The sequence below is a fragment of the Rhinolophus sinicus genome, chromosome 17 (assembly GCF_057876585.1).
Source record: "Rhinolophus sinicus isolate RSI-liver-muscle chromosome 17, RSI-T2T, whole genome shotgun sequence".
In the NCBI taxonomy this organism is placed as follows: domain Eukaryota; kingdom Metazoa; phylum Chordata; class Mammalia; order Chiroptera; family Rhinolophidae; genus Rhinolophus; species Rhinolophus sinicus.
In genome coordinates, this window is record NC_142517.1 from 107,294,644 (window position 1) to 107,309,566 (window position 14,923).

Genomic DNA, 14,923 nt, shown 5'->3' on the forward strand with positions numbered 1-14,923 from the left:
AAATAATAATAATAATAAAAACCAATACTTAGAATCTCATCACTTAATACTTTAAATACTCACTACTTAATTGGGGGTAATACTCCTTTATGGCCATTCTAACAATGTGAGCCTGAGGAAAAGAGAAAAATAAAAAGAGTGCCGTCTATCCCCAGTCTGGAACTGTGATTAAACACCGCTATGAGCTTTACTTGGCCTGTAAATTCCCTCCTCAGATACAGAAGTCAGTTGCAAGACTGTTTCCTTGAGTTTTCATTCCCTAATGACACCATTTGTATTTCCTGGAGGAAACATTATTAAACTATCCCCCCCGCCCTGTATCAAAGGTTATTAACATCCCCCTCTGGTCCTCAGCTGGGTCTGAGTGCATGAACATCTCTGGTGGGGACTTTCCTGGTTGAGTGCAGTCATCTCAAGTGTTCAGAATTTCTGATGTGTAAGAACTTTCTTTTATTAATATCTACTTCAGATGTTATCTTTTTTATCTTCAGGCCATTGCCTTGTCTACATGGAGTCTTAGAATAATTTCCTTCTTCTATTACATTGTGTTCCTTAGAGGTATTTTATAATCAGAATGCATGTTCCTTTCTTGCTGAGGCTTTCTTGTGTCAGGCAAAATACATTAAATCTCTCTAGTCTAGCCCTTTGGATCTTCTTTTATGCCACTTGTCTCTTGTATATTCTCAGCATGGAGATAAGAAAAGAGCATTATATTCTAAGTTGGGAACCCAGGGATAAAACCCAGGCTAGTTAGAGTTTTCCTCATCCTACCCTGTATTCAATTTCTAAAATTATTTTAATGTATAAATAAAGATTTGGAAATTTAGAAATCTAGTAAATATAAAAATGTTATATTTTTATATGATACTAAAATTTTATGTATGCAATTTATACCTCTCTATAAAAATAACCAAATTACTGGCTCTTTGACTTATACTTCCTGTCATTATAAATGTTTATTTGGCCTGTTACCTAATATAACAGGACCCGTAAATGTCTCGCAAGTCTTGTGTTACCCAAGAGATCTACCTTCCATTTTAACTTTTACTTTACTGCTGTGCTTTTATTTACTCTTCTTCTAAGTCTCTGTCATTATTAATGCCATCACACTTGGATTTGAAACTTTGGCATTTAATCTTTAATGCCTCTCCTTGCAAATATATTTAATGTGGATTCATAAAAGTTCAATTAGCATATTGTTATTAATGAAGAAAAAATAAAACAGGAAAAAATCAGGTTTTAATAGGTTAGTTTAAATTATAGACTTTGTAAAAGTGTTTACTCAGGCTGGAGTAATTCTTCAAAGTTACTTATTTATTATGTTTCAGTGCTCCACACATTTGATTTTTCAAAAGCAAATGTGCCCAGAAAGATTTTTTTTTTAGATATAGACAATATTATTCTAAAATTTTATGGAAAGGCAAAATACCTAGAATAGTTCAAATAATTTTTTAAATGAACTATAAGAATCACTTGACTCAATACTAAGACCTACTAAATATCTACAGTAATCAAGGTAACCTGCCATTAGAAGGACAGACACATAGGTCAATGGAATGGGGCAGAGGACTCAGAAATAGAGCCACACAAATACACCCAACTGATTTTTGACAAAGACAAAAAAGCAATTTTGTGGAGCAATTGAACATCCATAGGTGAAAAAAGTGAACCTCAACCTAAATCTCATACCTTATAGAAAAATTAATTAATTCAAAATGATCATGGTTTTAAATGTAAAATGTAAAGCTATACAACTTTTAGGAAAAAATAAATAAATATAAGGGAAAAACTTTGGGACCTAGATCTAAGCAGAGTTCTTAGACTTTATTTCAAACACATGATTCATAAAAGGAAAAAGCAACAGATTAGACTTTATCAACAAAAAAGCTACAAAATGGGAAGAAATATTTACAAAGTATATATCCAGCAAAGGACTATCATCTAGAAAATTTAAAGAACTCAAAACCCAACAATCAAAAACCCAACAATCCAATTAGAAAATAATATTAAGACATGAAGAGACATTTCACCCAAGAGGGAATAAAGATAACAAATAAGCCCATTAAAAAATATTTAACACCATTAATCATTAGGAAAATGCAAATTAAAAGCAGAATAAGCTTTTCCCCACTCACCTATTAGAATGGCTAAAATAAAATAATAGTGACAACAATAAATGCTGGTGATGATGCAGAGAAACTGGATGCCATATATTGCTGGAGGGAATGTAAAATGGTACAGCCACTCTGCAAAATAGGTCGGTAATTTCTTTTTAAAATATATAAATACCACATGCCTCAGCAATTGCAGTTCTGGGAATCTATCTCAGAGAAATGAAAACTTAACGTTCACACACACAGCAGCCTTATCTGTAATCGCCCCAAACTGGAAATGGCCCAGATGTCCTTCAATAGATGGGTGGTTCAACATACAGAAACATCCATATCATGGAGTATCACTCAGTAATGAAAAGGAATGAACTATTGATACATTTGGCAACTTGAAAGAATACCCCGAGAATTATGCTGGGTGAAAAAAGACAATTCAAAGAGGCTACATACTTCATGATTCTATCTATGTAATATTCTTGAAATGGTAAAGTTATGGAAATAGAAAATTGGTTACTGGTTGCCAGAAGTTAAGGAGGAAGTGTGCAGGAGGGAAGTAGATGTAGTTGTAGAAGGGCTGCGTATAGGATCTTTGTGGTGATGAGAGTGTCCTGTGTCTAGACTGTATCAGTGTCAAAACCCTGGTTGTGATATCGTGCTAGAGTTTGCAAGATGTTATCACTGCGGGGAGAGGGCACACACTAAGTCTCTATTATGTGTGACAACTGCCTGCAAAGCTACAATTATCTCAAAATAAAAAGTTTAATTTGAAAAAGCAATTGTGTTTGTTAGCAAATTATAAAGCTAAATTCAATTAAATGAGGACAAGATTAGTGCAGATGTTGATTTTCTCCTCTCGGTTTTCCCTGTAAGGTCTGCGAGGAGCGATAGCATTTGCCCTCGCCATCCGGGACACAGAGTCTCAGCCCAAGCAGATGATGTTCACCACCACACTGCTGCTTGTGTTCTTCACAGTCTGGGTGTTTGGAGGGGGGACGACCCCCATGCTGACTTGGCTTCAGATCAGGTGAGTGGCGCTGTGCAACCAAGGAAATCAGGATCAGAGCTGGCTGAGCTGTTCCTTTGCTGGTGTTGCTGACTTGGTCAGGAGTAGATGGCAGGTCTGCGCACTAACTTGTCCTGGGGGAATTTTGACCTTCATTCACAAGGTGAAACAAAATGACATGTCACCAACTAAACTGACCTTTCCAAGACTCCGAGAAACCTCAGGGTGGTGTCTGTTTACAGTCCGTCCCTAGAGAGTAATTAATTTCTCTATGAATTCCTTCATTCGACACTATTTATTGAGTACATTGTGATGTGTTAGGGAGTTTACAAAAATGAGTAAGACACAGGTCTTGTCCTCAAGATACTCACAATCCAATAGGATTTATACAGAAAAATCTGTAATGCCAAGGAAAAAGTGAATTTGTTTTGTTTTTAATTCCTCGCAGCATTTATGATAGAACTAGGGACACAGGAAATGCTTAAACATACTTGATTAGTGAGCCATATGTTTCGCCTGAGGGATGTTATAGACACAAGTTAGACAACTTCTCAGACAAAAAAGGAGTCAAGTCTTCAGACAGGCACCCTCCAGTTAGTAACGCCTGGAAGGTGATTTCTATAAAAATGAAAGATGCAGGTACTGCACAATTTGACAAAAATGGGTAGCTGGTGCCAATTCTGAAAGTGAGTAAATCTATTTTTAAATGTTGCTATCTTTAGTCAAGTGTTTCTTTGACCTGGATCCTCATTTTCATATTCCAGAATGTAATAGTATTTTAGGCATATCACGTTTTATTACTCAAAGCCATACATCTTGCTCAATCACACCATCCCTACCTGGTCCCTGCCCACTCTCTGTAAAGTAATTTCTTCCCATATCTGCCAGGAAAAGATCCATCTGACTGCAAAACTTCCAAGAAGATTCTTACAGGCAAGGACTCTGTTATTCCAGCACAAATATAGTGCCTAGCACACAGTAGGACTGAACAAATAATTGCTACACAAAAAAATTAAATGAATATAATCACAAATGTAAATTGCTTTTGTTAAGCATTTACTGATCATTTTCTATCCATTTGATAAAGAGGAAGCAGAAGCAGGAAGTTTAGTGTAAGAAGTTTAGTATAGGAAACCTTATGCCTAAACTGGACCAAATGGCTATGCATTAAACCAAATTCAAGGAAAAAAGGACCTCTTGAGGTTCTGTGAATATTGACTAAATGCATAAAAGGGCTTTGACCGAAGGTGAGTGGAGAGTGGCATGAAATGCTTGTTGAATTGCTTCTAGGCACATAAATGTGAACTGCAATTTCTTTCACAGTGGTGGCTACCCATAGGCTCCTAGGGCTAAGCACACATATTGCATTACACTCTACAGCACTGAATCCCCTGTGAACTGTTAGTGAGATAGCGATTTTTTCAGGTTTCTGGAAAATAAAATGCAGTAGGTAGATTCACGCATGGAAAAATTAGGGCTTGGAAAACAAAAGTTAGAGGATACCAATTCCCACAAGATAAAAGTATTAAATACCCTGTCAGGTAAATTAGAATATTCAGAAAGTAAACGTGATATCAACATTTTCTTAAGTAATGCAAATATGACTTATTTTCTCCTGTTGTCTTTCTTAAGCTGAAGAGGTTGTCCCCAAATCAGTTATGTGTTTTACCCTTAAGTGTTTACCTTACTCCCCTATAGTGGTTTCCAGAGGTGTCCATTGACTTCTAATAGATATCTGAACTCATGCAGTCTCTTAACATCCAGGTCCGCTGGGAGAGGCAATGATCGTGAGGGAGCTGTAGGCAGGTTAGAAGAATTATGCACATCACAGGACAGGGCCTCATAGGGAAAGACAGTGATGTCGACCACAGCATCCACAGGTGAGGGCCCTGGAGATCAACTTAGCCAGTGTTCTCATGGCCTGCTGGGAGCACCTCATGGGTTGCCAGGTTGTGGAACTGCCCCAGTGGGATGTTATCACTGCAGGCTCCCAATGGCCCAGCTGATTCCATGCCAGATTCAGGCACCTGCCAGAAGGGGCGAGGGATAAAGGCAGGGCCCGTGTATAGGGACAGGAGCTGACGGGGCTGCAGTCTAACAGGCAAGTGGGAATCTCAGCTGGGAACAAGAGTTCATCTGAAATCAGGGCAGAGAGCCAGTCCCGAGGAATTCAGAGGAAAAAAACTGAAGTGCCTAGAGACATGACTACCCAGGAAGTCACCCCAGGTAGACAGGATCCAGGCAGGAAACCTGAGTTGAAACCAATGGCTTTCAAACTTGAGTGAGCACCAGAGCCAGCTGGAGACTGCTCGTGTTTCTGATCTAGGAGGTCTGGGTCAGGGCCTAAGAACGTGCATTCTACCACCTAGGGGCAATGCTGATGCCCCTAGGTCCAGGACCACACTTGGAGAACTGCTGCTTTAGATTTCCTAATCCCAAGCAGAGATGGGCTAATATTAAATACTGCCAGGTTTGACTGGGGCTGCCCAGGGTCAGACTCACCTGAGCCTTCGGTTGAAACTCCTTAGCACCTGTACTGGAGGAAGGCAGGGGCTGACTCCAGGAGGAAAAGTCACTGTGCATGAGTAATGGGAGCGGAAGAGAACACAATACAGTGGACATGAAAGAACAGGACCCCAAGTCAGTGTGTGCGCACACGAACACATAGTGTGACATAAATTTGGGTCAACCATGTGACAGTGATACCATCATATGCTCCACTCCTCTCTCATGGCTTGGAACGTATCAGAGAAATCCTCGTTACCAGCTGTTAAGTGACAGTTGTCTACCTTTTAGATTATATTTAGCAAGCCTTTCCTTCTTTACAGAATAATGTCTCATTCACCAACTTTCATATCAGACTCTTTCCATAAAATACCAGAATGTAAATAAATTGGAGCTTTAATAAAATAACAAATGGGGAAGCCCAAGGGGCAGGAATGCAAATGTGATATTGAATGAACTCAAACGTGCTCACTTGGTATATGATTTATTTACACTTTACATAGCCTTTCCTGCTTGACTTTCTCAAGTCTACATTTTTTTCTCTTAAATTATTAGGTATGTAAACTCGAGTTGCTTACCAAAAACTTGAGTTGTTTTTAGCCTTATAAAATTTACCATTCAGCCACAAACTACCACAGTAGGACGCAGATAAAGTGTTTTATGTAAGGTAAAATATGATAGCATTAATACAAATTGCACTTTGATAGAAATGACTGTAAAACTGCAATGATCCTGTGCTTAGAGAATCTCAGAATAATCTTTATATATGCAGCAAATTCTCCATTAAATAAGTCTTGTCTACAGCACATTCCAACTTCTTATCCTAAAGCTGTTAATTTTCTTTTAAAAATAATAAAATATTTTAATGTACCATTTGAAATAAACACAGTACTTTGTTTCTCAAAATTTAGAGAAGAAAAACAAAAAAGATTCTTCTAGTATTATCTTGGAGGTATTCATGTAAAAGAAAGTAGGATGGTTTCTTGATTAGGATTCTGGGTATCTTCCTTTCTGTGGAATACATTAACACTGGTGAGACCTCCAGTCTCCAAGGACTGGCTCTGCTGTTAGCCAGGAAACAAGAGATCAAACGTCAAGCTATGCCCTACAGAGGCCAAAGCTTTAAACAGAATTACTGTGTTTCCCTGAAAATAAGACCCAGCCAACAATGTCTTTCGGAGAGAAAAATTAATATAAGACCCAGTCTTATTTTACTATAATATAAGACCGGGTCTTTATCATATCATATCATATCATATCATATCATATCATATCATATCATATCATATCATCTCATATATCATATCATACTGGGTGTTACATTAATTTTTACTCCAAAAGACGCATTAGAGCTGATGATCCAGCTGGGTCTTATTTTCGGGGAAACATGGTATCCACCAAATGATCACACATGCGTACAAATAAACCTCAAAGACCAAAAGGACAGAGCTCTCTGGCAGAGGTAATTAATTTAAGGTGGTATTCCATCCTTGGCTTAAGGTAGGGCACCACACTGAGCTAACAAAACCCATGGGAATGGAGCCTACACCACAGTGCAAACCTTCCCTGGGCTCCCTCAGATAGGAAAACTGGACCCTTTTCTTGAGAATATGGGAAAGCCTTGTACACCAGAGCAATACAGAACTTGCATTCCAGATGGCATTAGAAAGTGCCTTCAGCAAGACGACTTCTATAGCTTCCCAATTTTGGCTTCTAACATCTCAAACAGTAATAGCCAGCTTTTCTTGAGTAGCTATCTCTGCCCAATATTAAGTAATAAAGTGCCAGGCACATCACTTGCCTATGACTCATCCTCTCATCTATAAAATAGGCATGACAGTAGCTACCTCCATGGTGGATGAGGCCTGGCAGAGTGGCCTAGGGTCACACCGCTGTCAGCTGCAGAGCCAAACTCCAGCCCAGGCAGCCTGAGCCCAGGGCCTGCATGCCCAACTAGTGCATTCTTTCACCGCCTTACATAAATGAGCTTATTCCTGATGCCTGTAACCTAACTTGATTAATAAATCCTCTAAGGAAAAAGAGGTACTTTTATAACCAAGATAGGCTTGTTGAAAACAAACACAGGAAGTCTTCATCCATCATGAGTGATTGGGTTGACTTGCTCATATAGCACAGAAATTGTTCCCTGCAGCTTTTCTCTTTGACCTAGAACAGTTAAAGGTAAAGAAGACCAGCCTTGGTCCAAAGTAGCTAAGCATGGAAGTTTGTCTTCCTCAATTGGATTTGGAATTATAGGAATCTGTCACCCTCATGACCATCTCTCAACCCCATTCAGGATCCTCAGTCAGACTGCTGTTGGCTTCTTTCACAAACCAAACAAGTAAAGTGCACACACAGGCCTGTGTCCATTGCAGAGAGAATACCTTTTAATTAGTGCACTGTCCCCACTATCATCATTTTAGTTAACTTTTTCAATTCTATTTTTGGTTTCTGACCCATCCCCATTATATGCCATCCTAGAGTGCTTTCTTTATCGTTTATACACACTGGCTACAAAGTTTTTAATAGCAACAATCATAGGCATGCACAAAGAAGTAAAGAGAGCACTGTCCTTAGTAATATTTTTAAATCATCAATAATAGCAGAGTTAAACACAGCTGCTTCCAGACTTGCTTTGTTATGTGTATTCCTTCATGAGGTGAGGAAATGTCAATTTAATATAATGAAGGAATACATATAATTAACTTCCCTCAATAGCTGGCTGTGTTCTATTTTGTTTCCTTTCTTATATCCAAAGTCTCGTACATGTTGAATAATTTGGTATATTACTATAGTAAATCCGCATACAAATTTTGGAGGTGGATTGTGTGCGTCCCTTTCTTGCTAGCTGTGGGAACTTGAGCAATAAATTCAACCTCTCTATGTCTCAATTTTCATATTTGTAAAATTGGAATAATAACTGCCTCTTTAGATTGTTATAAGGATTAACTGTTGCACGGAAAAAGAATTTAGGGCACACAGTAAGTGCTCAACAAATTTTGCTATCACAATACCCAAATGACCAACTCTGAGCCTTTTCTTACCAAACACTCTTCCATTGCCTATGGCATATATACTCATACACACAGGCATACATAGAAAGTGTTATTAATTAATTATATTTGTGAAAGTATAGCTTATACAAAAGATAGAAAGAAATACTAGTCTCTGGAGAGCTCAGTTCATTTTATGTAATAACTAGATTCATCAATTTTACAGGAAGCTACTATCTCTGCATTCAAAATTATAAACCTCTTAAAGAAAAATGCTCACAAAAAGTATTACATTTATCCAACAGCTCAGATTCTTTCTAGAGCATGCTTCTATTTCCTTCTTAATATAATCATTGGTTAGGCTCTTTTCTGACATTTGATTAGCATCGTATCATCAATTTACATCTATTTTATTATTTTGCATTGATTTTGTACCAATATGTATATTTTGTATCATATTGTATCAGTTGACACACCTGAGAAATACCCTCTGTCATGAAACATAGAAAACCAATTTACTTATTTGAATGTTGACTTATACTGTACATTCCCTAGTCCCCATTTAAAATTATGTTCTACTTTCCATAGTTCCTTCTGAAAAACTGTTTTGTAACTCCAAATATTTGTGGCTCAAATCAATCTAGTTTGACATATTCTATTAGAGCTATTGGATGAGTGTAGCAACCTATTGTTGACCTAAAAATATGTTAGGTTTATAATCAGTTTTATGAATCAGCAGCTCATAAATTTGCTTTCAATGTCATCTGGGCTCTTTAATATGCTTTCTTTCTGTGTACAGAATCTTTCTAGTTCCAGAGATAATAGTCTTTATCTTGACAACTACCAGCTATCTTCTACTAGCCATGTTCTTCTTTACCTTGTCCAACATGTTCTTAGGACCATCAAATCAATAAGCTTCATCCATTTATTAAATCTACCAGACAATGAACATTCTGTTCTATTGAAGATAATTTGTTAGACTGTTATCATAAAGTATGATCCACTATAGGTGCCTTACTTGAATGAATAGTTATATCTTTACTTTAGGTAGTAGATGAAGTCTGAAAAACGTGATTTTAAATGCAAGAGATGGAACTTGTTATTCAAAAGGGTATGGACGGGGTTCTAGTTCTGGGCAAGATGGAATAAGCATTTTCTCCCATGTCTCTTCCACTGAATGCAACTAAAATCCCTGGACAAAATACATGTAGCAGTTATCTAAGGACTCTTAACAGTAAAGAGTTGCAGATAGATTGGAGAAGAAAACCAGAATTCAGGGCACTCTCAAACCAGCAGTGAATTTCCCATCTTTTTCCTCTCTGAAATCTCTTGACCTGGACTCAAAGGCATTTCAAAGACCAGAATTATGCAGCATGGAAGACAGAAAAAAAACAAAAACATAAAAAAAAACTAAAAAAAAACCTGCAAGATATGATACATTCTGTTTGCTGACACAAGGAATAAGAAAAGGGACTCTGGAGGATCAGAAGAGTGGGGGGGAATCCCCTATGTTTATTTCTGTTGCTTTTTTTCATTCTCTCACATACCAACACCAGGCATTCCTGAGGGAGTGGTGGTGATGGTAGCAGCAACAGTTGGGCAGACCCTAAAATTCCAGTCAGAGCAACTGAGTTCCTGAGACCTTGAGAAGAATTCTCATTGTATTTTTTTTGTCTCTTAATCCTCTCACTACTTAATCTTGGGAGCAAGAACAATGTCATGGAACTCAACAACAAAGAAACAAACAACCCAATTGAAAAATGGTCAGAGGACCTGAAGAGACATTTCTCCAGAGAGGATATACAAATGACAAATAGACATATGAAAAAATGCTCAACATCACTAATCATCAGAGAAATGCAAATCAAAACTACAATGAGATATCACCTCACCCCAGTCAGAATGGCTATCATCAACAAGACAAATAGTAACAAGTGTTGGAGAGGCTGTGGAGAAAAGGGAACCCTCATACACTGTTGGTGGGAATGCAGATTGGTGCAGCCCTTATGGAAGGCAGTGTGGTGCTTCCTCAAAAAATTACGACTAGAATTGCCATATGACCCAGCAATCCCTTTCCTGGGTATCTACCCCCAAAATCTGAAAACATTTATCCATAAAGACACATGTGCTCCAATGTGCCTTGTAGCTTTATTTACAGTGGCTAAGACATGGAAACAACCAAAATGTCCTTCGATAGATGAATGGATAAAGAAGTTGTGGTATATATACACAATAGAATACTATCTGGCGGTAAGAAAAGATGAAATAGGACCATTTGTGACAATACGGAGGGATCTTGAGAGTATAATGCTGAGTGAAATAAGTCAGACATAAAAAGCAGAGAACCATAGGATTTCACTGAGATGTGGTATATAAACCAAAAACAACAAAAGAACAAGACAAACAAATGAGAAACAAAAACTCATAGACACAGACAATAATTTACTGGTTATCGGAGGGTAAGGGGGAGGGGGTGGTAGATGAGGGTAAAGGGGATCAAATATGTGGTAATGAAAGGGAACTGACTCTGGGTGGTGAACACACAATGGGATTTATAGAAGATGTAATACAGAACTGTACACCTGAAATCTATGTAACTTAACTAACAATTGTCACCCCAATAAATTTTTTTAAAAATTGAAAGAAAAAAAAAATCCATGGGAAATGTAACAGAGTAGGGAAACTGAAACCTTGGGCTTTTAGGAAGCCAGAAAATGTGGAGGAAATAGTAATGGAGGGATGGGAGTACAGAACAGTGATCTAAAGAGTTGTGTATAAACTTCTGGGCTCACCCGCAAGTTGTATATGCATGTGTCTGACCCTAAATAGCACACCAAAGACTTTGAGAAGTAAACTCAAGTCTCAGACTAGTTCAGGACAGATCTGACTAGTACTGCAAAGACGTTCAACTGAACTGACATTGGAACCGTAGGTAACGGAAGGCCAATCAAAACTTGCATCTTGGACCTAATGTGGTAGATTGCCTGATAAAACAAAACAACATTCTTCATAGGAGAATCCTATGTCACTTAACATATAGAGAGCCAGAGTTACTTACCATAATATTCAAATTTTCCAGGATAAATCCAAAGTTACTCAATATATGAAAACCAGGAAAATCTTAGTATCTCATAAGGGAAAAGGCAATCAACAGATACTAACCCCAAGATGGCACAAATGTTGTAATTGAGCAAATACAATGGAAACAAATGGAAAAAAATCCACAGAGAAATGGAAACTACAAAAAAAGAAATAAATGGAAATTTTAGAACTGAAAATGCAAAAACCAAAATAAAATATTCACTGGATTGGATCAACAGCAAAATAAAGGGTGAGAGATGAAAGAACCAGTGAACTTGAAGACAGATTATTGGAAATTACCAAATTTGTACAAAAGTGAGAATGGAATTTTTTACCAGCAGACTTGATTAAAAAAAAAAAAAAAAGCCAAAGGAATTTCTTAAGATGGAAGGGAAATGATATTAGAGGGAAACTTTGAACACCAGGAATAAATAAAAGTAACAGAAATGGTAAATATTTGTTTAATATAATATACTTTTTTTCTCTTAAAATCTTTCATATATATATGATTGTTGGAAAAACTTTGAACATTTTCTTATGGGATTTTCAAAAAAGGGTGTGGGTAAATGAACTTGTAAGGTAGTAAGTTTTCTACATTCTACCTGAAGTGGTAAAAGATTAGTTCAAAGTAGACTGAAAAGTTAATAATCTATATAGTAATTTCTAGATAACTACCTTAAAAGTCAAAACAATGAGATATAATAGTCAAAAATCCAAGGATGATATGGAATACACAACAAATTCAAATAACTCCAAAAAAGGTGGGAGAAGGAAAAAGGGAGAAAGGGGGAAGACAGAAAACAAGTAATAAGATAGTAGATGTAAATCCAAACACATCAATAATTACATTACATTTAAATTTAAAAGAAAGAGATTACCAAAGTGGATTAAAAGCAAGATTCTAAAATATACCGATATGCTGCCTATAAGAAACACACTTTAAATATAACAATGTAGGTAGGTTAAATATGAAATAATGGAAAAGATATAAGAAAGATGTACCATGCAAACACCAAACTGAAGCTGGAGTGGTCGGATTAATATCAGAGCAGAAAATTTCTCAGGGATAAAGAGGACATTGCATAATAATAAGAGTCAACTTACCAAGAAGACATGACTATATAAAATGTGCATGCACCTCACAACATAGCCTTAAAATACATGAAGTAAAAACTGGTAAGTCTGAAAGGGGAAACAGACAAATCCACACTTATAGTTGGAAATTGTAATACTCCTCTCTATGTAATTGGTATAACAATAGACATAAAAATTAGCAAGAGTATAGAACTGAATAATACCATTAATCAACAGGATTTAATTGACATTTATAGAACACTCCACCTAACAGTAGTATTGTATACATTCTTTTCAAGTGCACATAGATACAACAAAACAGACAATATCCCAGGTCATAAAATAACCTTACATATTTAAGAGAATTGAAATCATACAACATGTGATTTCTGACCATAATGGAATTAAACTAGAAATAAATAACATAAAAAATAACTGGAAAATCTCCAAATACTTGGAAATTAAACAATTCTAAACAAGCAATGGTTCAATGACAAAAACTCAAGGGAAATTATAAAACATTTTGAAGTAAAGGAAAATGAAAATGTAACATGTCAAAAGTTGTGGGATGCAGCTAAAGCAGTGCTCAGGAATAAATTTGTTGCACTAAATGTTTATATTAGGAGACAAGGAAATTCTCAAATCAACAATCTAACCTTACAGGATTAGAAGATTAAAAAAGCAAACTAAACTCAAAGCTAGTAAACAAAAACAAACAAACAAAAGGATAATAAAAAATCTGAGCAGAAATTAATGGAATTGATACTAGAAGAACAGTAGAAAAATGTCAATAACCAAAATCTAGTTCTTTGAAAAGATCAATACAATTGATAAATTTCTAGCCAGACTGACTGACCAAAAATAAAAAAAGGAAAGAAAAAAATATCCAAATTATCAATGTCAAAAATGAAAGGGGAATGTCATTAGAGACATTGAAAGGATAATCAGGAAATACTATGAACAACTCTATGAATATAAATTCAACAAAATGGATGAAATGTAACAATCCTTGACAACTACCAAAAGCCATTCAAGAAGAAATAAATTGAACCATCCTAGATCTATTGAAGAAGTAGAATTCATGGTTCAAAACTTCCAGGAAAGAAAACTACAGGTCCAGATAGTTTCACTGGCAAATTCTTCTCTGAAAGACGATATAACAGTAATTCTAAAAATCTCTTCCAAAAAAAGGAGGAGGAAAAAACATTTTCCAACTCATTATAAGAGGCCAGAATTACCCAAATACCAGAGTCCAACAACAACCTCTCAGTCAACCACATTCAAACCAATATCTTTCATGAGCATAGATGAAATATCCTTAACAAAATATTAGCAAATCAAATCCAGCAATGCATAAAAAGACTCAACACCACAACCATATGTGATTGATCCCAGCAATGCAAGACTGCTTCAGTATTCTAATATCAATTGAAGAAATCTATCATATTAACAGGTGAATAAAAAACATGATCATATAAATTGATACAGGAAAGGCATCTGACAAAAAGCAATTTTTATTTATGATTAAAAAAAAGTCTCCTAGCAAACTTAGAAGTAGAAGGAAACATCCTTAAACTAATAAAGGACGTCTACAAAAACCCAAAGCTAACATCATATTTAATGATGAAAGACTGAATGCTTTCTTCCTAATATCAGGAATGAGACAATGCTGTCCACTCACCACTTCTAGTCAATATTGTACTGGTAATCTTTGCCAGTGCAATAATGCAAGAAAAATCAATAAGATTCAAACAGATTGGAAAGGAAAAAAAAACAACTGCCCATTTTGCAGATAATATAATTGTTCATGTAGCACCAAGTAAGCTACAAAAATAAATAAATAAATAAATAAAATAAAATAAAATAAACTTCTAGAAATAATAAGTGAGTTTAACTAGGTTCTAAGATACAAGGTCAACACTCAAAATTCCAGTGTACATCTATATCCTATAAGTGAACAATTGGAAACAGAAATTAATTTTTAAAAATACTATTGTTACTATTAGATATAGGAATATCAAAGAAATCACATGCAGGATATTTATTCTGAAAACTACAAAATACTAGTGAAAGGAATTAAGAAAGACCTATCTAAACGGAGAGACATACTGTGTTCATGGATCAAAAGTCTCAATATAGTTAAGACATCAATTTCC

At 36.1% G+C, this 14,923-nt stretch overlaps 1 protein-coding gene across 1 annotated transcript in view; it reads left to right on the forward strand.

Moving 5' to 3' along the window:
- Positions 1-14,923, forward strand: part of SLC9A9 (solute carrier family 9 member A9) — a 572,969-nt gene that overhangs the window by 373,205 nt on the left and 184,841 nt on the right. The window contains exon 12 of the mRNA XM_074334001.2: positions 2,982-3,135. Within this exon, the coding sequence (XP_074190102.2) occupies positions 2,982-3,135 (154 nt within the window). The remainder of the gene's footprint in view (positions 1-2,981; positions 3,136-14,923) is intronic.